Here is a 23,163-nt window from a genome sequence, read left to right on the forward strand (position 1 = left end):
AATACTAATATATTAATGTCCTGCATATCTGACATTCTGGTTTTATAGGAAGCCATAAAACCAATGTGCTCACTTGACTGAACCAGATGGCTTGAATTCCTTCTTTGCTTGTTCTATAGATGATTATACCAGTTTTCTTTTTAATCCAAGCTCTAATTCAGGTGACAACCCTGATGTCCCCAAATGCAAATAGTTAAGATATAAACTCCCAAGACTGCATTTGAAGCAGCACCTCTGTTAGCCTGAACTTGGAATTACAGCAGCACACAAGCAGTTCAATTACTAAGCAGATTATGTTGTTTCCAAGAAGTGTTATTTTAGAAGTATTTTAAAAAACATGAACCAGAGAATCACTACTACCTCATATGATTCCTGGGAAAACCTACTCATGTTTTAGCTGGACCTGGATGTGTGGAGTGGTTGATTTTGCTTAGATTCAAAAAGCCATGTCAATAAATGCTACAGCCCAGAGAAGTAAATAGCCTTGATATTTAGCAAGTTTAAGTTTTTTAATGAATTAAACCCACATGATCAAGAACTTTCTTGGGTATCACCACTTCCAGGTCTTTCTACTGACAAAATTTTTGATAACTATTAATGGAAAATTAATTGAAACCAAACAAAACCTTTACCTCAATAAAGAACAAAGCATGTCAGTCATATTAGGAATTTCATATGAAAATACAATAAAAAGCTCAAAAATATATAATTTGTGAACTTTGCATTTTTTTAGCCGTGTTTATAATTAATTAAATACATGTTTACTTTTCCCCTTCAACACACATTACAGCGTTACACTGTGAAGTGTACCGTGACTCTTCAAAATTTATCTTTGAGTACAATATAAGCAAATATAGAGACAGTTCCTTAGGAAAAGATCCCTTTTACTGAATTCAGTGTTCAAATATACTGGGGTTTTGGTAGAAGCTATCTGCTCTTTGGTGTATTTATATTTCTTCTTTTAATATTTGTGTGACATATATTTTTAAATCAATGACAAATTGATGTGAAAATTGAGGTAGGAAAACTTATGTCCATATTTACATTACCCCCATCTGAAACATATTTTCTGGCAAGAGACAGAGATTCATATATGATCTTACCTTCATCCTTCTTCAAAATGTGAAGCAAGTTACCACTTGTTATTCATATATGTATTCCCCATGCAATTATTATTGCCATTAAGACCACCAGGTTTTTCTCTTAACTAAAATACCATAGTCAGAACTCACTGCAGAAAATAGTAAAGGACAATATTGGTTTTGAATGTTATGTCCTCAATTTCTTCAGTACTCCTCCAGAGCCCTATTCTCCACCAGAGGCACTGTGCAGTAGTCAGTAAATTAAGATCAACTATAATCAAGCATATTTAATACCACAAACTCTTTAGACATCTATCAGTTTTCAGAAATTATCTTCCTCAGACTTTACTGAAATTCACTTAGAAGTCTCACATTCAGAAACATGGGTCAAATTTCTCCCCAGATCCTAGTTTAAATGGTACTAAAGTCTTAGGAGTTTGCTGCAATTGCATGGGTGAAATTTCCCTCACAAAGATCAAGTGAAAGTATGACAGGGATTCTTAACAGGAAGAGACAGTAGGTGCTGAATACAGCTGTATGCTGCATGGGTAGAGTACACTTTAGATTCTTTGGGCTGCTCTACCTCATATTTTTGGCCAGAGTAGCTTGAGCCTCCAAGAGCTGTAGTTAGTCTTTTCCAGCCCCTCTTTTCCAGGCCAGTTTTTTCCATGCCTGTGATTTAAGGCACTTCAAATATATGGGTTTCCGTTTAAATACTGGCAGACATTTAATAGTATAAAACCAATTTCAAAGGATAAATCTAATAAAATGTAAGCTAGCCATTTACACATTGAAAGATCATCAAGTTTTGATTTTGTCCTGCACACATGGAATATGAATGAGTCTGAGACAGCTACTTCTGGATCTCTACAAGGACATTCTGTTCTTCAGCAAGAGTGTTATCCCTGGTCAATGTAATGTCACTCTGACAGAGGTGATTGCCTAGCAGATACAGTCCTCTATATTTATAGAACTGATAAGAATTCTTCTGATTGCTAGTGACATTCTGTCTAGACTGTAGAGACAAGGAGCGATCCACTCGAGAAATTAATGTTATATATTAGAAGAATATTTCATATGCTAATGTGTAGGAGAATAAAATTATCCTAAAAGACACCTAGCAATTACTGTTCTAAGGAGTGAAGAACAGGTAGCAATGAAGAATATTTGGCAGGAAGGACAATTGAGACAATTGATTCCAAGGTAAAGAGATGACAGGCTGATCACTGTGATCATCAGCTCTGCCTTTCCTTTACAACCCAAGCAAGGGAATGACCTAATACCAGATCTTCCTTCAGTGAGCATACTTTTTGGTTTTTCTTTTTTGCTTTCTTTTTGCAGGGGGATGGGAATGGGGCAGAAAGAGGACACAGAATACAAGTGTGATTTGAAAACTCCCAGATATTGAGAATACATTGTACCTTAGGGATAAGGAACACCTTGGTTACTCCAATCATAGAAACAAGATGCTTTTTTAAAAACTAAGCATTTCATGGAGCTGTCAAGCTTGAATTTTAGCCTCACTTCAGCTTTCAGGTGTTGGATCTCATTTTATTTTTGTGCAGCTGAGTCAAATCTTTTATTGCCATACTTTTGCTGCTCACAAACTGCTTTCATCTTTGCCTGCTCTCTGTTTAAAAATAAACCACAGGTTGTTCACTCTGCTGGAAAGTTTTCCAGTCCTTTTCTCACATTCATACCTCTTGTCTAAACCCTTAGTGATTTATAAGTATTCTCTTGGTCCCTCGGAATACCAGGCCATCATGCAGAACTGTAAAGAGGCTACACCTCAGTCACCTAAAGACAGTATAAACTTCCTTCTCAAAACAATCCTGCCAGCATATACAAGGATAAATAGTGACCAGATTTGTTTTTCTCAGGTGCAACACATCTCTTTGAGTTAAAAGTCAAAAGCATTTCCACCATAAGTAAATTCAGAAATATTTTGGAAAATAAACTTCGTGGTTGTCACTTTATCCTTGTACCTATGGCTTGAGCTTGATCGATCTGAAAAAAACACGTAATTCTTGACTTTTGCAGTACAGAATCCACTTCAGCAACACAGATATTTTGTTAACACATAATAATGAGAACATTACTGGGTCAAAATTTAAAATCATATTAAAATTATAATTAAAATTATATTTATGATTTCAAAATTTAAACTGCCAGGAAGCTACCCTTTAGTTCAGTAGAACCTCCAACAATATCAAAAGAATTAAATCTGCGGCACTTTTTATCTTGCTTACTAAAGGAATACTAAAACATCTTGGAATACAGTTGGCAGAACCTAAGTGATCAAATATCATGAGTTGTGTTGGCATTAAGTAAGAAGGATGCTTGGTGAAGTACTTGTACTGCCTCCATTTAAAAAAAAAAAAACAACAACAACAAAAAAAAACCCCGCAGAAACAAACAAAAAATCCCCCAATTTAAAAAAAAAAACCAAAACCAAACAAAAACCCTGCACTTTCAAAACCATTTTTTCTTACAGAAAAAAGGGCTTATCCTCTGAACTGTTAAATAACTGAAGTGAAAATAAAACTCATCTTCCAATGCTGCAAGTACTCTTCATTTAAAAGATCCACCTCATCAAATTTATTTACCACAGCTATCCTCATCACTATCATCCTCACAGTCAGCTTGACCATCACATCTTCTGGATGCCAGGACACACCTCCCAGAACGGCACTTAAAGTGACTGGGTGAGCATTCTGTCAATGACAAAGAACAGGGAGAAACAAGAGTTCATAAACTACAAGCTAGATCACCACGTGGGTACTTATTTATCACCGTGTCTGTTTCGCAAGGGTAAAAGACAGGAATAGAAAGTTTGTGCAACACTAAACTAGAACCATGTAGCAGGCAACACTCAACAATTGCACTCCATACTGGGTGAAACAATATTTTGCAAAGCTCTCCTTCACATGTTACCCTCTGTTGAATTTCAAAGCTTTGCCAAATAATTGTTGTACAATGTTACAACTGTGGGCATGGATCTTGCAGCTACTTTTCTCACAGTCATGGTCTTGTCTGAAGCAGATGATGTGATGTGTTGAAATGTGTATAAGAGATCCCCAGGACAAATATATGTATGTATACATATATATATATATATATATGTATACATACTGGCAATTGTGTGGCTATTTGAATTAATAAAACCACCTGTAAATGTCCACTAAATTAATTAATCATTGCTTCTGCCTCACCTTACAGGGTACAATTTTGAGAAAGCTTTACTTAGATGGCTTTGAAAAACACGCTCTTTTTATCACAATGTACATGTGTCCTGGGTTCAGCAGTAGCAGTCATTTTTCTCCTTCTTAGTGGCTGGTGCAGTGCTGTGGTTTTGACTTTCAGCCTGGGAACAATGCTGGTAACACTGATGTTTTCAGTTGCTGCTCAGTAATGTTTACGCTGACCAAGGACTTTCTGAGTCTCATGCTCTGCCAGGGAGGAGGGGAAGTCGGGAGGAAGCAGAGACAGGACACCTGACCCAAACTAGCCAAAGAGGTATTCCATACCACAGCACATCATGCCCACTATATGAACTGGGGGCAGTTACCTGGAAGAGCTAGATCACTCTTTGGTCAGGCTGGGTATCAGTCAGTGGGTGGTGAGCGGTTGTATTCTCTTCCCTTGTTATTTCCCTTATCATTATTATTATTGGTGGTAGCAGTAGTGGTTTGTGTTACGCCTTATTTACTGGACTGTTCTTATCTCAACCTGTGGGAGTTACATTCTTTTGATTCTCCTCCCCATCCCTCCAGGAGGTGGGGGCGGAGGAAGGGGGGCAATTGAGCAAGTGGCTGCGTGGTTCTGAGTTACCAGCTGGGCTTAAACCACGATGACATGTCACTGATTTTGATGTACAACCGCCATCATATGTTCCTTTTTTTCTCCTTATGACAAAATCTCTCAGATATTTCATACCATGTGGTTTCTTGGGTAAATTTTATCATTCAATAAAGAATTGTACCAAAAATATCAATGAACTGAGAAGCCTTAGAAAAAAATCCAATCTAATAATAAAAGGCATGTGAACTATTCTGCTAACACTTAAGAGTAATTCATTATGAAAATAACTGAGTTGACAATTCATACTCTCTTGGCCAGCAGTGTTCTTAGATTCAGCATGGATTGGAAGTAATTCAGCACATTGTAAAAACTCTGGTGATTAAACCTTAAGCTGCAAAATCACTTATATTTTGTAATCATAAACATTTTTGTAATCATAAACATTTTAACTGCTTGTGTGAGTTGATTTCTTTGCTGTTTTGGGTTGGTTTGGGATTGTTTGTTTTTTTCCAGCAATATTTAGGTAAGATTCTAAACTTTCCAAGGCAGAATTTCTAGGCAACACTGGTAGTCACTGGGAATCTGAATGTATCAACATTAAGTTCTTGCAGTAAGTAAACCCAAAAAGCCTCTTGTAAGACCCCTTAATGAGTTACAGTTTCTAAAAGAATACCACCCACTTCCTTTTATTTTTATTTATTTCTTTTCCAGAAATATCTATTTCAGTGCTAAAATAACGAATGAGCAGTGGATCAGCCTACCAGTAAGAATCCCTCTAATTAAAGTGAGATTTTTGTAAGTGGCCAGAATTTGTCTCAAGAAATGGAACACACTTGTCCCATATGCAATAGTATATTTAAAATGTAACCATTCTGTGTTGTATTTCAAAGCCAAATGATCTAACAACACAGAGAGGAAGGGCAAAAGACATTTGATACCTGAGAAAATTAATTCACATCATTCTTCTTTTATTCACCTTGTTGTGCCACAATCTTACTGTTCCTTTCCTACACAGTGCTGTGTAACAATGGATAAATCCTTTCACTCAGCTCGCTGCTGTGGAGGGAAGTTATCTCCTTGTCTCTCAAAAGCGCCACAACAGAGGATTTCATTACTATGTTATTACACCTCTTTATAAAATCCTCACAGTGATATCTGTGCAAATGGACTTTGCTTGAGGAAATAGTACTGACTGCTATATATGCTTCACTGTTTTTTTTTCACAATTCCTTCACTATATCCACAGCACTACATCTTAACTAAAAGAACTGTAGACAAAGCAGCTTTTACCCATTTGCTTTCTCTGAGCAAGATCAAGGCTGTTGAAATACCATCATCATCATGTAGGTGAGCAGAAGAGTTAGAACTGAAGAATATCAGTGCATTGCAGGCACTGTAGCACACCCCATCTCACTACATACCCAGCTGTTTTACTGTCATTTTGGAAATAAATAGAAAAGACATGTCAGAACCACCACAGATACCACATCTGATGAAAACTGCAGAAGGAAAAGCTGCACAGCTTCTCTCTTCATACATATAAACAATATCTAGAAGCACTTAAGGAAATTTCATTCTTTTGTTCCATGTTTGCATCCACCCACAATGATTAATATTATGGTTGAATGCAAACCCCATAATTTGTCAGTTGCTACTGAAGCTGGGTTAGAACAATTTTACAGAACTTCCCCCAAAGAAAAACAAAGAATAGCTGGCAAAGACACTAATATTACAATATCTTTCTCAGAGCTGTCACAGGGCTTAGCTTTTTAAAATTGCCAAGAGTCTGCCTCCTGGTTAGAAAAGCATTATTAGAACATCTAAATAGGCAAAAATGTGAAGTATAAACACAAGCAAGTACTACGTGTGGTGTTAGTAACAAATCTCAAACCCTGACTTTCACAGATTGAGGGCAATTGATCCCTCCTTCAAACAAACTTCTTATGAGAACTTCCTCCTGTGCAAACTGTAAGTATCCAAATTCCCTGAAACCTGGTTTGGAATAATTTCCACAGTTTAAATACCATAATTTAAAAGAAGAGGTATGTAAAGAAATCAGTGGCTTGGGGAACCTAATTAAATGTTTAATTTCCTGCTTTATGTATTTATAGGAGTTACCTTCTACACCTTCATCTGGTGTTAGACAAGTTTCATTGTCTGAGTTTTCATCTGGAAACTGAGTGCAGTCAGTATCTTCTGGCCACTGCAGACCTACTATCCCAAGCACAGACTCACAGCGTTCCTTAGACTGTACACATAAAGTCCTGAGGAGACAAAGTGGAATAGAACAGAGTAACTGAGTTAAAGTCTTACAAATTCCCAGCTACTGGAAGTTAATTATCCTAGCCAAAGTTAAAGATGAAGATCAAGGAAAAATCAGTTTATCAGATTTCTTTAAATGTAAAAAAAAAAAATCAAATGTTAGAAATATAGAATCACAGAATAGTTAGGGCTGGAAAGGACCCTAAGATCACCTAGTTCCAACCCCCCTGCCATGGGCAGAGACACCTCACACTCAACCACATCACCCAAGGCTTCATCCAACCTGGCCTTGAATACCGCCATTCACAACTTCCCCAGGCAACCCATTCCAGTACCTCACCACCCTCACAGTAAAGAATTTCTTCCTTATAGCCAATCTAAACCTCTGCTGTTTAAGTTTTAACCCATTACCCCTTGTCCTATCACTACAGTCCCTAATGAAGAGTCCCTCCCCAGCATCCCTGTAGGCCCCCTTCAGATACTGGGAGGCTGCTATGAGGTCTCCACGCAGCCTTCTCTTCTCCAGGCTGAACAGCCCCAACTTTCTCAGCCTGTCTTCATATGAAAGGTGCTCCAGCCCCCTGATCATCCTTGTGGACCTCCTCTGGACTTGTTCCAAAAGTTCCGTGTCCTTTCTATGTTGAGGACACCAGAACTGCACACAATACTCCACGTGAGGTCTCACAAGAGCAGAGTAGAGGGGCAGGATCACCTCCTTCGACCTGCTGACCATGCTGCTTTTGATGCAGCCCAGGATATGGTTGGCTTTCTGTAAAATGTTGCTACTGTTAAATCATTATTTAAGTTACTGTATGCAGACTATTACCTGAGTTATAATAGCTAAATATAAACACTTACAAACATCCACTCATCTGTAAGGGAAGGCAGACAACTTTTTTTAAGAAGCATTAACTGCTCTCCTTCAAGAAAAAATCTGAATACATTTCATACCACTGAAACGGTACCTCTTCTGATGATGCTACCTCAGAAAACAAGTGGGTTCAGAAGGACAAAATATTTAAGCCAGCAAACTATAGAGCACGGAACTCCCCAGCGAATTCAATAAAATTAAAAGTCTGGGGCAAATCAAAGCACAGGTCAACCTAGTCTTAGTTTGCTCTCAGTTAGAGCAACAGAAGCTTGTACCATACCTGGAGAAAGGCATGAATATAGAACTCCTGCTGCTGACCATAGAAAGTTAGTTCACTTAATCTAGATTAATATCCTGTTTCCCAAAAGAGCCACTGTCAAAAGTTTCAAAAATACAAAGAGTATTTTGCATAATAATCCCCTATTATTTTAAACATTATTTAAAATATTTAGCAACTGCTTTTGCCTGAAATCATAGCTGATGTGCTGTTCAATAGAGTAGTCTTTTATCTGTGGTATTTTTTAATCCCTGGTTTTTTCAACTTCCTTTTCTTTTTTAATTTTTGTGGAATATTAAGTAGGCAGTACAGGATTAGGAACCTCAACATACTTTTCATCTTTTCCTCCAAACAAAAACACATGTCATGCTTAACAGATATGCATCTAAGCTGCTCTTAAAAACTCTTCAGTTGGTATGATTTCATATACCATCTCGTCATTCATTCTCATACACAGGTATCTATTATTTTCCTTCTCTCTGACCTATAGCTCTGCTGATGTATTTTAAATCCATTGCTTCCTGGTTAACCTCAGTGAACATGGTGAACAATCTCTTTCCTCAAGGAAACTCATCTTCACCTATTTGAAGTGTTAGATGTCTCCCCAAGCTGTCTCCTGTATCTAGACTCAGCAACTCATTTAGTTGCACATTTTAGATCACATTTTCTAAATCAATAATAATTTGGACTTCCTCCTACCATTTCAAAGAAAATTCTCTTTTCTTCTTATGCACTAAAAACTATTCAAGAATAGTATCCCAACCATTTCTACATATATGTTTGGTTTTTTTTTTTTCAGTTTCCTCCATGTTGTTTTAAATCTGCCTTTTTTTTTTAGTTTGTTGATTTTTTCCAGATCTTTCTTTTGGAAACAGACTCTCCTTTCATGGAAGGCATTTTATTCCACCCATTTTCCTTTGATCTTTTGACAAATGGACCATTTTCTTTTTCCTGCAATAAGCTTGGAGAAATACAGTGACCAAAACCAGGCAAAAATGTCCATTTAGTATGAATTATTTTATGTTCTTTTGAGAAAACAATACATTATTAATCTCCCCAAATTTAATTTTGCTTTGGGGGACTTAATGAAAAACATTCAATTGGGTTTTTTGCACCAAACAATTCACCATTGAGTGGAGCGCTGGAAGGAATGGATGACTGGATTGACATTGGTTAACCATGCTGAAAGTACTGATTCTTTCCTTTTAGACTTTCCTGAATATCAAAAAGTTTTACTCTCACCAGTTTGTAACCTGAGCTTTCTGAATGATACAAATTTTTATTTACCTATGGCAAAAACCCAACAACAATATGATTCTATGATTCTATTGTAAAACAGCTAGGAAACTGTAAGAGCAATTGGCACTTCCCCCTCCCCCCAGTCTTTTCCCCATTTGCATAGTGAGTCTCAGCTGGGCTTTCAGAATACCTTGGTAACAGACTTCCTTATTTACTTCTCAGTCAAATCTCATCTGTGGTAGTCTACAAATTAACCTAACAAGTTAACAGCTAACAAGAGTACACATCACAAAGCAGAAAAATCTCTCCCTTCCTGGTATGAAAAAGAAATTAAGGTTAGCAAAAAAATGTGCCAACACATAAGGGACATGAGATTTGACCAAGATTATTCTTCATACGCATCTGAAACAGTTTTGAAACAACACCAAAGTCAGCTGGAGACTCCTTACATACACAGATATCATCATCTCCATGACATTGTAGGTGAACATGACTAAGAAGGCATTTACTGCTCCCAAAATAAGGGACATTGATAAACTTTTATTTATATTGATATATTAAATGTATTTAATTTTTTTCTACAGATCTGTTTTACATTTATCAGTTAACTCAAGTTTATTGGTATAAGGCTATACGTGTTTTCATTTCTAGAACATTTTTACATTTTTACATCATATCTGTGTCTGAAATTCTTCCCAAAATATTATTTTAAAGCAAACACTATAGATCTCAGTGGAACCCTCCAAGGTATCCCTTATTAATAAAATCACTCTCTACTTGGAATCTAACATAAAAGCAAAACCTGAAAACAGTTACAGAAGTAGAGCTTTGAATCCTGGGATGTAAAATTTTATCTTGCATATTCAATCTGATCTAAATATGATGTTACCCTGTTTTGAGGAGGAGGTTGATCAGATGACTTTCAGAGGTCCTCTTCAAACTAAATAATTCTATGGCTTCTACAAGTTGCTCTTTGTCTATTTAATACCTTAAATTTGAAAACCATGCAACTATATTATGATACTTCTTAAAATCTGTTAGCTAGGTATGCAGTTGATGAAGCAAAGAACCTATACTTTATCTTTTATCCCTGTACATTAGAATAAGCTAGCCAAATTTTCATAGAATCAGAATGATTAGGATTGGAAGGGACCTTACAGCTCATCTACTCATTCTTATAAAAAAGTCCCTCACCAGCTTTCTTGTAGGTACACTTTAGGTACTACAAGGCTGCTATAAAGGCTCCCTGGAGCCTTTTCTTCTCCAGGCTGAAGAAGCCCAAACCTCTCAGCCTGTCTTCATAGCAGAGGTGCTCCAGTCTCTGATCATTTTGTGGCCTTTCTCTGGATTCACTCCAACAGGTCCATGTCCCTCTCATGTTGAGGGGCCCAGAGCTAAGTGCAGTATTCCAAGTGGGGTCTCATGAAAGTAAAGTAGAGGGCAGGATCACCTCCTTCGACCTGCTGGTCACGCTCCTTTTGATGTAGCCCAGGAAACGGTTGGCTTTCTGGGCTGCAAGCACACACTGAAGCTGGCTCATGTCCAGTTTCTCATTGACCAACACCCCCAAGTCTTTATCCTCAGGACTGCTCTGAATCCATTCTCTGCCCTGCCTGTAGTTGTGCTTGGGATTGCCCTGACCAAGGCAAGTCAACCAGGTCTTGCAGTTGGCCTTGTTGAACTTCAAGAGATTTGCACCTGTAAAGGTCCCTCTGGACGGCATCCCTTCCCTCCAGTTTGTTGACCATACCACACAGCTTGACGTCATCAGCAAGTGTGCTGAGGGTGCACTCAATCCCACCATCCATGTTACCAACAAAGATACAGAATAGTGCCAGTCCTAACACCTGCCCCTTTGAATCACCATTCCTCATTGGTCTCCATGTGGGCATCGAGCCATTGACCACAAGTCTTTGAGTAGGACCATCCAGACAATTTCTTATCCACTGAGTAGTCCACCTGTCAAATCTATGCCTCTCCAGTTTAGAGACAAAGATGCTGTGCAGGACAGTGCCTTGAGGAAGTTCAGGTAGATGACATCAGTGGTTCTTCCCTTATCCACCAACGCCATACCCTGTCGTAGGAGTCCATCAGATTTGCAGGCACTATTTGCCCTTAGTGAAGCCGTGTTGGCTGTCACCAATAATCACTGATGTATCTTAGCAGAGTTTCCAGGAAGATCTGCTCCATCATCTTGCTGGGCTCTGAGGTGAGACTCACTGGCCTGTAGTTCCCATCTTCACTTTCCCCCTGTTTAAAAATTTGGGTTATTTTTCCCCTTTTCCAGTCAGTGGAACTTCACCAGACTGCCACAGCTTCTCAGTTGCTGCTCAGTAATGTTTACACTGACCAAGGACTTTCTGAGTCTCATGCTCTGCCAGGGAGGAGGGGAAGTCGGGAGGAAGCAGAGTCAGGACACCTGACCCAAACTAGCCAAAGAGGTATTCCATACCACAGCACATCATGCCCACTATATGAACTGGGGGCAGTTACCTGGAAGAGCTAGATCACTCTTTGGTCAGGCTGGGTATCAGTCAGTGGGTGGTGAGCGGTTGTATTCTCTTCCCTTGTTATTTCCCTTATCATTATTATTATTGGTGGTAGCAGTAGTGGTTTGTGTTACGCCTTATTTACTGGACTGTTCTTATCTCAACCTGTGGGAGTTACATTCTTTTGATTCTCCTCCCCATCCCTCCAGGAGGTGGGGGCAGAGGAAGGGGGGCAATTGAGCAAGTGGCTGCGTGGTTCTGAGTTACCAGCTGGGCTTAAACCACAACAGTAATGTTATCTATTTGTCAACAATGTCACATGGTAGGAAACCTTAGGACATGTATTGCAAATTGCAATGCACTTTTCTGTCAAGACAGTAGATGTTAATTGATCAATATCATCAAGGTAGGCCCATTAAAAGATACAGAAATACAGTACGAGAAGGCTTTAGCAGCCATTTGCTCAAAGAGCTCCTCCTGCTGATCAGATTTATTAGCTCTCCTAATCTGCAACAACTGCTGCTACCAAAGTGACAAGATTTACAGAACATAGTCTCTTTTGAACATAACCCTGAAAAGTACAATCATATGAATTGATAAGGATTGTAGAAAAGTTAATCTGATGAGTAGAAAGCCTAAGTTAGTCTGTAATTCAGAATGATGCAGTACTCTTCTAACTTAGAAAGGTAAGCATGCATTAAAATTTCAAATTTTGTTAATGGTATTTGGATAGGGCTTTGCATAGTTGAAGTGAAATACAATTGCAAAAAACTATTAAAAATGCTGATGTTCCATATTAAATTAGTTGATTCTGTGTTTAAATACCCTTTATAGTGGTGCAACTCTAATCAAACACAGAAATGGACAGTACTTTGTACAAAGCTTACAGCAACCTTCTGGACATGTTGTCCAACTGTGAGGTGGGTGGGTTGAACAACTGACTAAAGAGCAGAACTTAAAGGGTTGTAGCGAATGGGGCTACATCTGGCTGGTGACTGGTAATCAGCAATGTTCCTCATGGTTCAATTCTAGGGCCAGTTTGGTTCACTGAATTTATCAATCACTTGGATGTAGGAGTTGAATGGAGCAAGTTTGCTGATGATACCAAACTGGGAGGTGCTGTTTGACACTCTTGAGAGACAAAATGTCTTGCAGAGGGCTTTAGATAGATTGCACTATTGGGCAACGATTAATGGGATGAAATTTAACAAGCTCAAATGCCATATTCTGCAACTTAGGACAGAGTAATACCAGGCACAAGTATAAACTGGGCAAGTAGTGGGTGGAGAGCAGCCATGGAGGAAAAGATCGGTGCTGCTGGTCAACAACAGGCTTGATACAATTCCAGTGGTTTCCCTGGCAGCCAAGAAAGCAAACTGCACCCTGAGGTGCATCAAACACAGTATAACCAGCCAGCCAAAAGATGTCATTATCCCACTGTATTCAGCATTGTAGGGCTCAACTTGAGTGCTGTGTCAAGTTCTGGAACCCAGTTTAAGAAGGATGTGAAGGTCCTTGAATGAGTTCAAAGGCAGCAAAGCTGGTGGAAAGGGCTGGAAGGAATGTCCTGTGAGGAGCAGCTAAGGACTCTGGGCTTGTCTAGTTTGGAGAAAAGAATGCTGAAGAGCAACCTTATTGTTCTCTACAGTTTCCTGAGGAGAGGAAGCAGAGAGAAGGTGCTGATCTCCTTCTCCCTGGTACCCAGTGACAGGACACGTGGCAGTTGGTTCAAAGTTGAACCAGGGAGGTTTTACACTGGAGATAGGAAGCGTTTCTTGACAGAGAGGGGTTGTCAACACTGGAACAGGCTTCCTAGAGAGGCAGTTGATGCCCAAGACCTGCCAGTATTTAAGAGGCTTTTGGAAAATGCCCTTAATAATATGCTTTAACTTGGTGAGCCCTGAATTGGGTCAGGGAGTTGGACTAGATGATTATTGTAGGTCCCTTCCAAATGAAAGTCTGTTTTATTCAATATATATACTTTGAAAATTATTGAACTGCTATTCCTCTCCTTGTTTTGAGTACTTCAGATACTAATCAAATCACTAATACACAAGTGTAATGAACTGAATTTAATGACCTTTTAAAATATGGTTTCCTACCTTTTGCTATGGAATTGAATTGCATACCAAAATTTCTGCATTCTGAATAGTAACAGAAAATTGGGAAAGACTAACATGACGGACAATGTCAGTCAAGGATTAAATGAAGTATAGTGTAGTACCTGCAAGGTGGGATCCGCTGATTTGTATGGGGTCACATTTTGTACTAAGATTGTACAGGCAAAAAACATAAGGTACTTGTAGCAGTTGGTCTGAACCAAGGCTGGGAAAAGAGAAGACTCCAGCTGATAGAAGCTTCCTTCTGCGTCCTGTTGTCCCAGGTAGTTTGGGTAATAAGTATAGTTGTAAGGCAAGTTCATACAGAGCTCCAGAGTAATTGATTCACACTGACCTTTCACAGAAAGAAAACAAAACAAAAGAAAACAAACAAAAACAAACAAACAAAAAAAAGAAACACAAATGGTGTGAGATGAAATGAAATACAGAAGAAATAATTTAACAAATTTATCAGTCAGGTGATTTCCTCAAAGGCTTGAGAAACTTCAAAGTTTCAAAGCTCAAGACCCCATATAAGTAAAGAAAGGTGGGTTTGACTTCTGACTGCCTAATAACCTATTCAGAGACTTACATTCCCTCACCAATATGCATTAACTTCCTGAGTAACATCTTAAATTTAACATGGTACAATAAACCATTCTTTAAAAACAGATTTATTCTTTTCAATTAAATTTCTGATAATTTTCAAGAGTTTCCTATACCGTAAAACATAAACCCATAACACAACTCATACTGGCAGGACAACTGTCAAAATTGGAAGGGTCTCAGGAGGTCTCTAGTCCCAATGTCCCGCTCAAAGTTTTGTCAATTCTGAGGACTGATCAGGTTTCTCAAAGCTGTGTTTAATTGGGTCTTGAAAAAATCTCTAATGACAGAAACTCCACAAATTCTCCTTATAGAAAGCAGAAGGCAAGTTTTTTTTATTTTTTGCATCCCAAGATCTGAAGGAAAAATGAGGACAATTATGTACTGCAAAAACACTGAGTAGAGATAGTCTACATGCTAATATTAAATTCAGATAAGGTGTAATTGATAATAAAGAGGAATGATAAGCAAGAACAAACTAAATGTAACAGCTACAAGTCCATATGATCACACTGACTATAGCTATATAGTCATTCAGCTTTTAGGGAGTTCATCACAACACATACTAAACTGACCAAGTATTTTAGATTTAAAATATCTTATAGCTCTTGTATTTCTTTTTAAGCTGGTAGTCAGAAATAGCTACTTTTTAATTTTCCACCACAACAGAAAACTTTTGATGAAAAAGTGCTAAAAAAAGTACAACAAAAAGTAATTTGCTACCAAAAGACTGCAAGTATATTTGCCTGTTCTGAAAGCAAATGTGTCTTAACATGATTAATATTGTCTACCAGCTAGTTGTAGCAACTGTGTGATTCTATAGCTGCACCTTTGGGAGGAAGAAGACCCACCAGTCAGTTAATCAGCTGATCAGCTGAACTGTCATTCTTGGACTGGCGTTCCCTGTTATAACCTCTTTTAGTATTTACTTGTAATCTGAAGATTATGAATTTCATTTTATATACAACTTTTCCTCTCTGCTAAATCCTTGCATACTGCACATACTTCTGTCATCTCAAACCACTTAGTCCCAGCTTTGGAGTATATGAGGTTCAAAGACTACAAAAATCCTCATCACACTACAGTGATTTCCTGTTCCTTTTGAACTCTTCCTTGTCCTCTGTCATGGGTTCAGCAGTAGCTCATGCTCTGCCAGGGCAGGGAGGAGGGAGAGATAGGGCTCCTGGTCTGGGCTAGTCGGGGAGGTATTCCATACCACAGCACGTCCTGCTCGGGGAGGGGACTGGAAGCTGGCCAGGAGGGGAGGGGTTAGCTCTCTCCTCCGGGCTGGGCTCGGAGAGGGAACGGGAAGGTGGCCAGGGGGGTAGGGGTTAGCTCTTTTCCGGGCTGGCCTCGTGGCGGCGGGTGGTATCGTATTCTCTCTCCCTGTTTGTCTCCTCTAACATTGATTTGTTATTGGTAACGGTAGTGATTTGTGTTATACCTTAATTGCTGGACTGATTTTACCTCAATCCGTGGGAGTTGTATTCCTCTGGCTCCCTCCGGGAGTGGGAAGGTGGGGGGGGGGGGGAGGGGAAACTGTGCAGATTTAGTTTAAACCACGACATCCTCCCACACTTCAGTTGCCCAGATCAGTTTGGTTTTGTCTTTTTATTTTTCCCCAGTAAGCATCTTTTCTTGATGTGTACAGAACATTACATGCTCATCAGTATTTCATGATGAAACCCAAGTAAATGGACCCAAAAGCATGTGCAGAATTTTAAGTGTTTGTATAACATAACATTTGAAACTAAATGGCAGAAATGCTCATGTTTCATTCTCTCATTTGTTATGACTCGTATTTATAGGCATTTAGGTGAATTCCAGGAGAAAATCTAGTCCACTGTAATGCCTTTGCAGGATACAGGTTTTCACTTTACATGTTTTTAATATGATTACAACTCCTTTTTTCACTGCGTTTAGAAAGCTTCTATTGCATTATATGCAAAGATGTCATTGTAGGTTTGAAAATAGTAACCTTTTACTTTTACAGCCAAGTAACAAACAGAATATACATTCCAGGGGAACACCTGATGGAATTCAAGTAACCCAAATGTTAATCTTTCCTTCTTATATCTGTCCTACAGTTTATCTTGCTGCTCCCTTATTTATAGTACATATAAGTACAAGCTAGTGAGTAGGAAACAAGCAATAAAATTCATTGCATCTTATTCTAAAGAAAAAAAAAGCAAATAACAAAAAACTTCACACTAAAAAAAAAAGAAATCAACCCAAAAACAAACCCCAAGAAACCCCAAACAAACCCACACAAAAAAAAACCAAACAAAACCCCACAACCAAAAAAAAAAACTCATAAACCATCAAATTATGCCTGCATTTAATATCTTCATGTATTAACTTGCTCTACCTACTATACAGAAGTTAGTTCCAAACATAGTAACAGAAGTGAATGGGGTATTTCACAGAACTGTAGAAGGGCTGAAGTTGGAAGAAACCTCTGGAGATCATCTGGCCCAATCCCCCTGCAAGCCACGGCCACCTAGAGCAGGTTGTGCAGAACCATGCCCAAACAGCTTCTGACTGTCTAGGGAGTCTCTACAACCTCTTCCAGACAACCTGTGTTCAATCACCCTGCCAGTAAAACAAGTGTTTTGTTATATTCAGTTATCCTTATGCTCCCATGTTTCAGTTTGTGCCTATTGCTTTCAGTTCTGTCACAGAGCACCAAAACAACAAAATAGCCTGCCTCTGTTGCCTCAACACTCTCCATTCAGATATTTGTTCTGTTATACTAAGTATATTATTACTGCTTTATAATGCCAGCTTAAACTGATCAGACATTATCACTCATGCAGAATGTCCACTTTAACCAATACTGCGAAATGTGGCCTATGCTTTGGGAATTTTCCCAACTACAGTGTTATTTGGGTGAGAAAATACGTCTTTGTCAACACTGACATTTTTCAGGGGGAATTCTCATGTCTCACCAAAGATGAAATATCTCCGATCAAAATATGAACAGCAAAAAATAACATGAAAAAAGACAACATTACTTCCAGATGTTACGCAAGAAAAACCTCTCCCAAACTCTCTTGCTGTTCCATTGTGTATAAACAATTAAATATTCACTGGACCAGAATGGGAGAGAGATGATCTGCAAATCTAATTCAGATTATGTGTTACTCCTGTTGAGAACTATGGGCTGTTTGCCCATAATATGCCAAGGAAGTATCTTCACTAAAAAAGCTCTTGGGCTTCTTATGACATGGACATAGAAACATTGTTTAGAACTCAAATATCACACATCAAAAAAGTTTTTTGCTGTCTTGTAAAATAGTGCCAGGCACTCAAAACATTTTCCAAAATTACTTTCCAACACTACAACGGGATACAAAATTTGCATTTTTCAGAAAAGATTTTGGAACAAACTGTTCTGTACCGCAGTCATTCTCATACTGATTTATCCACAAGAAAGATGAGTCCAAGAAAGAAAGTAACACTTTCAGATCTCTCCTTTTGTGACAGTAACTGAATGGAGTCACACTGCTTGAAAGACTGTTGCCTTTTAGAGGGCTGTAGCTGCTCGTTATGAAAGGTAATCTGCTTAAGAGAGAACTGCTCTCTGAGGAGGTAAGAACAAGAGGCTGCTGCAGGTATTTCTATATTTTTGTATTTGTTGGGTAAGGCTGCTGCTGGTGCCTTTTGCCACCGAGAAGACCTGTCTTATGGACAACTGGTGACTACACAGCCATCAGCTGTGAATCCCATGCTGTTTCTGTCACAATATATCAGATACATTTTACATGGTCTTTACTAAGCAGTTTAAGTATTTAAAAATAAATACAATTACAAAATACTGTCTTTTTTGACCTGAGTAAATATAAAGTTACTACTTTATATTTATATTTAATATATAAAGTTACTACTTATATATTTAATATATAAAGTTACTACTTTATATTTATATTTATATTTAATATATATATTACTTTATACTACCCACTCTATAACATATAAACCAAGGTTTAGTGTAATGACTGTTAACTTTTGGAAGCATTATGAGTAAAACTCTGAAACAATAAATAGAAGTATGGAAGCCCCATTCCTGGGCAAATCACAGCTTTCTGGCAATGTCAGTAATGTTCAAATAAAAAAGCTGATCTTCAAATGGAGAAACTGAGAAGCAACACCTGTTCTTAAAGGCTCAGGATGCTAAAGCTGATGCTTCTTCTGCAGACAGAGAGATCTGAGACTAAATATCCTTCACTCCCTTGAGCATTCAGCCTTATCACACTGATTTAAATTTGTGACTAGCTAAAGTGGAGTTATTCAAGTCAGCAATTATATCACAATCAATACCTTGTGTATTCTGACCTTAAACGATCAGGAAAATATGACCTTCAAGTCTCACCAAAGGTAAGGAAAGATTACTTGAAGTACTGTTTTCTGTGGAGATGCCAGAAACCTACAGTTTCAAGGGGTTTCAGCAGGAACTGCACATGTGGTCAACAACCAAAGTAATTTGATCTGTTGTGATAACTCATGTTTCATTTCTCATTTTTTTTAGTGTATGTATCCCATGTATATTGCTTCCCTTTCACCAGGAGAGGGATAACCTCTCACAGGAGACAATATTGCAAGACACAGATGAGAAAATGACTATGATAATTCAATGAAGACACCTGAGATTTCAACAACAACAAAAAAATATTTTAAAAATTAAGATTTTAATACAAGGGTATTTTTTTTTTAAAAAGTGTATTTTTGTTAGCTTTGTGTTATTTGGATGCTTTCCTTCCCATTTCATAACCTTTTCTAAATATTTCCTGGGGTTTGATTCACAACAGGCAAGTGAAAAACCCCAACACCTACTACTCCAATCACCTTAGAAGGCTGCTTCTCACCTGAATAGTTTGATTATGGATTAAAGGCCAGATTTACACAGGTGATGTACATGACAGACATCTTCTGCAGACCACCTTTAACAAAAAGAGGAGGTAGATGAGCCCTTCTTGAGAGTTGAGGGTACCTCCTGATTGCAGGCCTGGTACTTATGAGAATTTTATTCGTGTTGATATCTGCTTGAAGGACAGCAAGTTGGTCTTAATGCAGAGCCTCCTTAGAGCACAGGAGTCCATTCTAATGCAAAACAAGTCAAGATGATTCTATGATTCTAAGTGCGCTATAAGAACACCTTGGCTGAATGTGATTCTCCTGACCAAGCTCAAACACAAAAAAATACACAGAAGACATAAGAGGGGATGCAGCACTGAAGTGGAACATGGAGAAATTTCCCAAGCAAGAATGGAGTTAGAAAAGCCAAAGCTCAGATAGAGTTGAAACTACTGGACAATGTAAAGGGCAAGAAGAAATGCTCTTGTAAGTATACTGGCAGCAAAAGGAAAAAAAAAAAGTGGGTCTGCTGCTCATTATGGCAGTGGAGCTAGTTACAAGATAAACAGAAAAGGTAAAGGTACTCTGTGTTTTTTTAGCCTCAGTTTCCAGTGAGGAATATCACTGGAAGGCTGCTTTATATCATATATCATACAATATGTATTGATCAGAAGAATAAGTAATTTTGCCAGTTTGAATATCAAAATTACTCCTTCATAAAAGGGCTAAAAGTTCTCCAACCTACTAAACACATCTCATGTTTTCTTATATATTGAAATTAAACCAGTAGCTTCTGCTTTACACTTACACTGTGTTGTTACTTCATGTAAACACTGAATGTCAGTAGATGTTAAGAAGCACAACTGTAGATAGCCTTTAAGAACGTATCAAAAATTCACAGAAGGGAAAATATCTCAATGTCAAATGTTATTAGGATCTCTAAATACATCAATAATAAAAAGTTATGATGGAAATTCTGTTTTGACTTTGCCCTTTTCAATACTTAATCATTACGCATGTGTATTAGATAGTAAATTAAAGTATTATTTACCATGTCCTACCCTGCATCCTCATTATACTCTAAACCACCCTAAAACAGTGACAGTGCAAAGCATGTGACCTACTTACTGCAGTTTGTCTGGCTGTTTCTCATCTCACAGAGAGAAGTTCCACAGGATTCAGGACAGGAAGTACATCTCTGGTCTCCCTCCTGACAGAGGGTTTGACCTGAGGAAAATAGAAATTTACTATTCTAATTATTTACCAGACTAATAAAAATTACTGAAGTGTAGCAATGAGAAAATGCAGAGTTTACATTACAATTAAGTATTTACTTTACATAATTAAGAACCCTACAGCATTTCAAGTGCAGCAAGTAAATGTTATAAGCAAGGAAAGCCTGCAGGAGTGTCCAGATGTCACTTTTCTTTACCCGTATACTTAACATAAGAATTTATATCCCAGTTTCCGATTGAGAGGTATGGATCTCTGAAAGCCATTTACCACAATTCTGCGGAAAAGTATGAAAAGTCATATAAATCAGATTTTGGAGGGAACAATAGGTTCTAGTTGAAAGAGAATATTTTCTGGGAATCATTCCTCAGGGCCATTCAGTTGATCTTCTTCTCATTTTATGATTGTTTTGGTGGACAATAAAAATCTTCCTGAAGAAAGGTCATCAAAGCTGAAGTGCCATTGTCCTTCTTTGGCTGGTTAAAACACAAACAACAAGAAACCCCAAAAGGCTACGGTCCTAAAAATGGAATTCAGAGCAACTAAAACCAGCATTTCATCGGAACATTTCTGAACGTATTACCTGGGTAGTTAGTTTCTCTGACAAATCCCTGGACTTTTCTGTGTGTTACAATGGTGATAGCTCCTTTCCAAACCACTAAATTCTCTCTTCAATGTGACTTTTGCAAAAGCATTCATTTAATTTACTATTTGGTACACAGAGACTGAACAGTTTGGATTTCATCATCTCATCTTCTTTAAAATGGGTTATTACAACTACTACTTAGTGTTTGTATTGCACTACACAACTGATTATTATTGAATATTAATCATTCAGTCATGGCGTCCTTATATTGGGGTAGGTACAGAAGATGTTTAAAAAACATCTTGTTTCAGTGATCTTGACAACAGCCTCATCCCAAAGAACTGACAGTGCAGTAATGTGGATTTACTTCCCTTCATACATGTTATATATTGAAGCAATAGAGGTACTTTCTTTAGCTGTAGCAATTGATTGTCTTATTTAACAGGTGCAGCTGATTGCAAAATTGAACTTTAAAAATAGGGAAAACTTCTTAAATTCTAAACTTATTACAAATAATTACATTAAAATTAATTTTTTAAGTTTGCTCCAACTCTTTCTTATCCCACAGGAGAAGAGCTTCTCAACTCGCTGCAATGTAGATTCCTTTGATCTGAGCACAGTCAATGCTGAATTTCTATAAGCACTCTTTACTCTCTCTTTTGAAGGGACCACAGAACCAGCTGTGTATTTATCTTATGATAACAGGTGTGTTCTACTCTAATAACTTTTGAATAGGTTATCTTATTACCACCACATCTGACAACACTAGGGTTTTCTATATAAATTTAACCAATTTCTTTAAAAATTAAATTTGAAAGAGTATGTCATTAATAATTCTCACATTGAAGGGAAGGCTGCTATCTGAACCTACCTTACCATAATCAAGAGAATTACATGTAAAAAATATCCTCAAATATTGTGAAATTTTCACAACATTACAGCATTTCTTTCCGAGTGTCACAATGTACCACAGGACACAAGTCTTTGGGGAAACATGTTCTGGGGCTCAAGAAAATGCCTGGTTTCCTTTTGTTTCATATAAACCATAATGAGCCAGCTATTAAGTAGATGTGAAAACTCACATTTTCATACTTTTTTCCTTAGTCACACTAAATCATTAATTTGTTTAGGAAAACATCCTTTCTCTGATTCCCAAGTACTGAAGAAAAAATAATTTTCATGAGAAAAGTCCTTCTCAAATGGCACCAGTTCCTGTGATGGTAGCTTATAATTGCTGCAGACAATGTGAATATATATCAATTTATATAGTAAGAGCTCATCATGTCAGATAACCAAAACCTAAACTAAATATCACCTCCATTTCATTAATTTTTTATATTTTTAAGAACTAATAAAGCTCTGCTTACAGATCCTTGTGTGAAAGCAGACACCAGAGAACATTAGCAAGTGTTATTTACAAAGGAATGAAAGTAAATGTCAGACAGCTTTAACTAAAGACACTTCAGAACAAAGCAGTCAAAGGTAGGTTCAGTAAGAACAGTAAAATGGGGTATACCCTTACTTTCACTGCAGTTTTCTTCATCACTTCCATCTTTACAGTCATTATCTCCATCACACTGGAATGCACTAGGAATGCACTGCCCATTTCTGCACTCCACTAGACCCTGACTGTGACACGCTAGAGAGAAAAAACATGATGATACACTGGTTAACTTAGATTAATGAAGGTCAATTATTTTTGAATGTTATCTAGAAGTTATTTCAGGAGGAGCTAATAACGCTGCTTAGCACTCAAAGTCACTA

General features: G+C 37.8%; 1 protein-coding gene across 1 annotated transcript in view; it reads right to left on the reverse strand.

The window, feature by feature from the left end:
• LOC117438409 (atrial natriuretic peptide-converting enzyme-like) overlaps positions 1–23,163 on the reverse strand; it is a gene marked incomplete at its 5' end in the record, with an annotated part of 85,324 nt that overhangs the window by 25,789 nt on the left and 36,372 nt on the right. The window contains 6 exon segments of the mRNA XM_034073937.1: positions 3,689–3,796; positions 7,002–7,147; positions 14,246–14,287; positions 14,289–14,475; positions 20,709–20,807; positions 22,922–23,038. Of these exon segments, the coding sequence (XP_033929828.1) occupies positions 3,689–3,796; positions 7,002–7,147; positions 14,246–14,287; positions 14,289–14,475; positions 20,709–20,807; positions 22,922–23,038 (699 nt within the window).

This window comes from Melopsittacus undulatus, unplaced genomic scaffold (assembly GCF_012275295.1).
Source record: "Melopsittacus undulatus isolate bMelUnd1 unplaced genomic scaffold, bMelUnd1.mat.Z mat_scaffold_251_arrow_ctg1, whole genome shotgun sequence".
Lineage (NCBI taxonomy): Eukaryota > Metazoa > Chordata > Aves > Psittaciformes > Psittaculidae > Melopsittacus > Melopsittacus undulatus.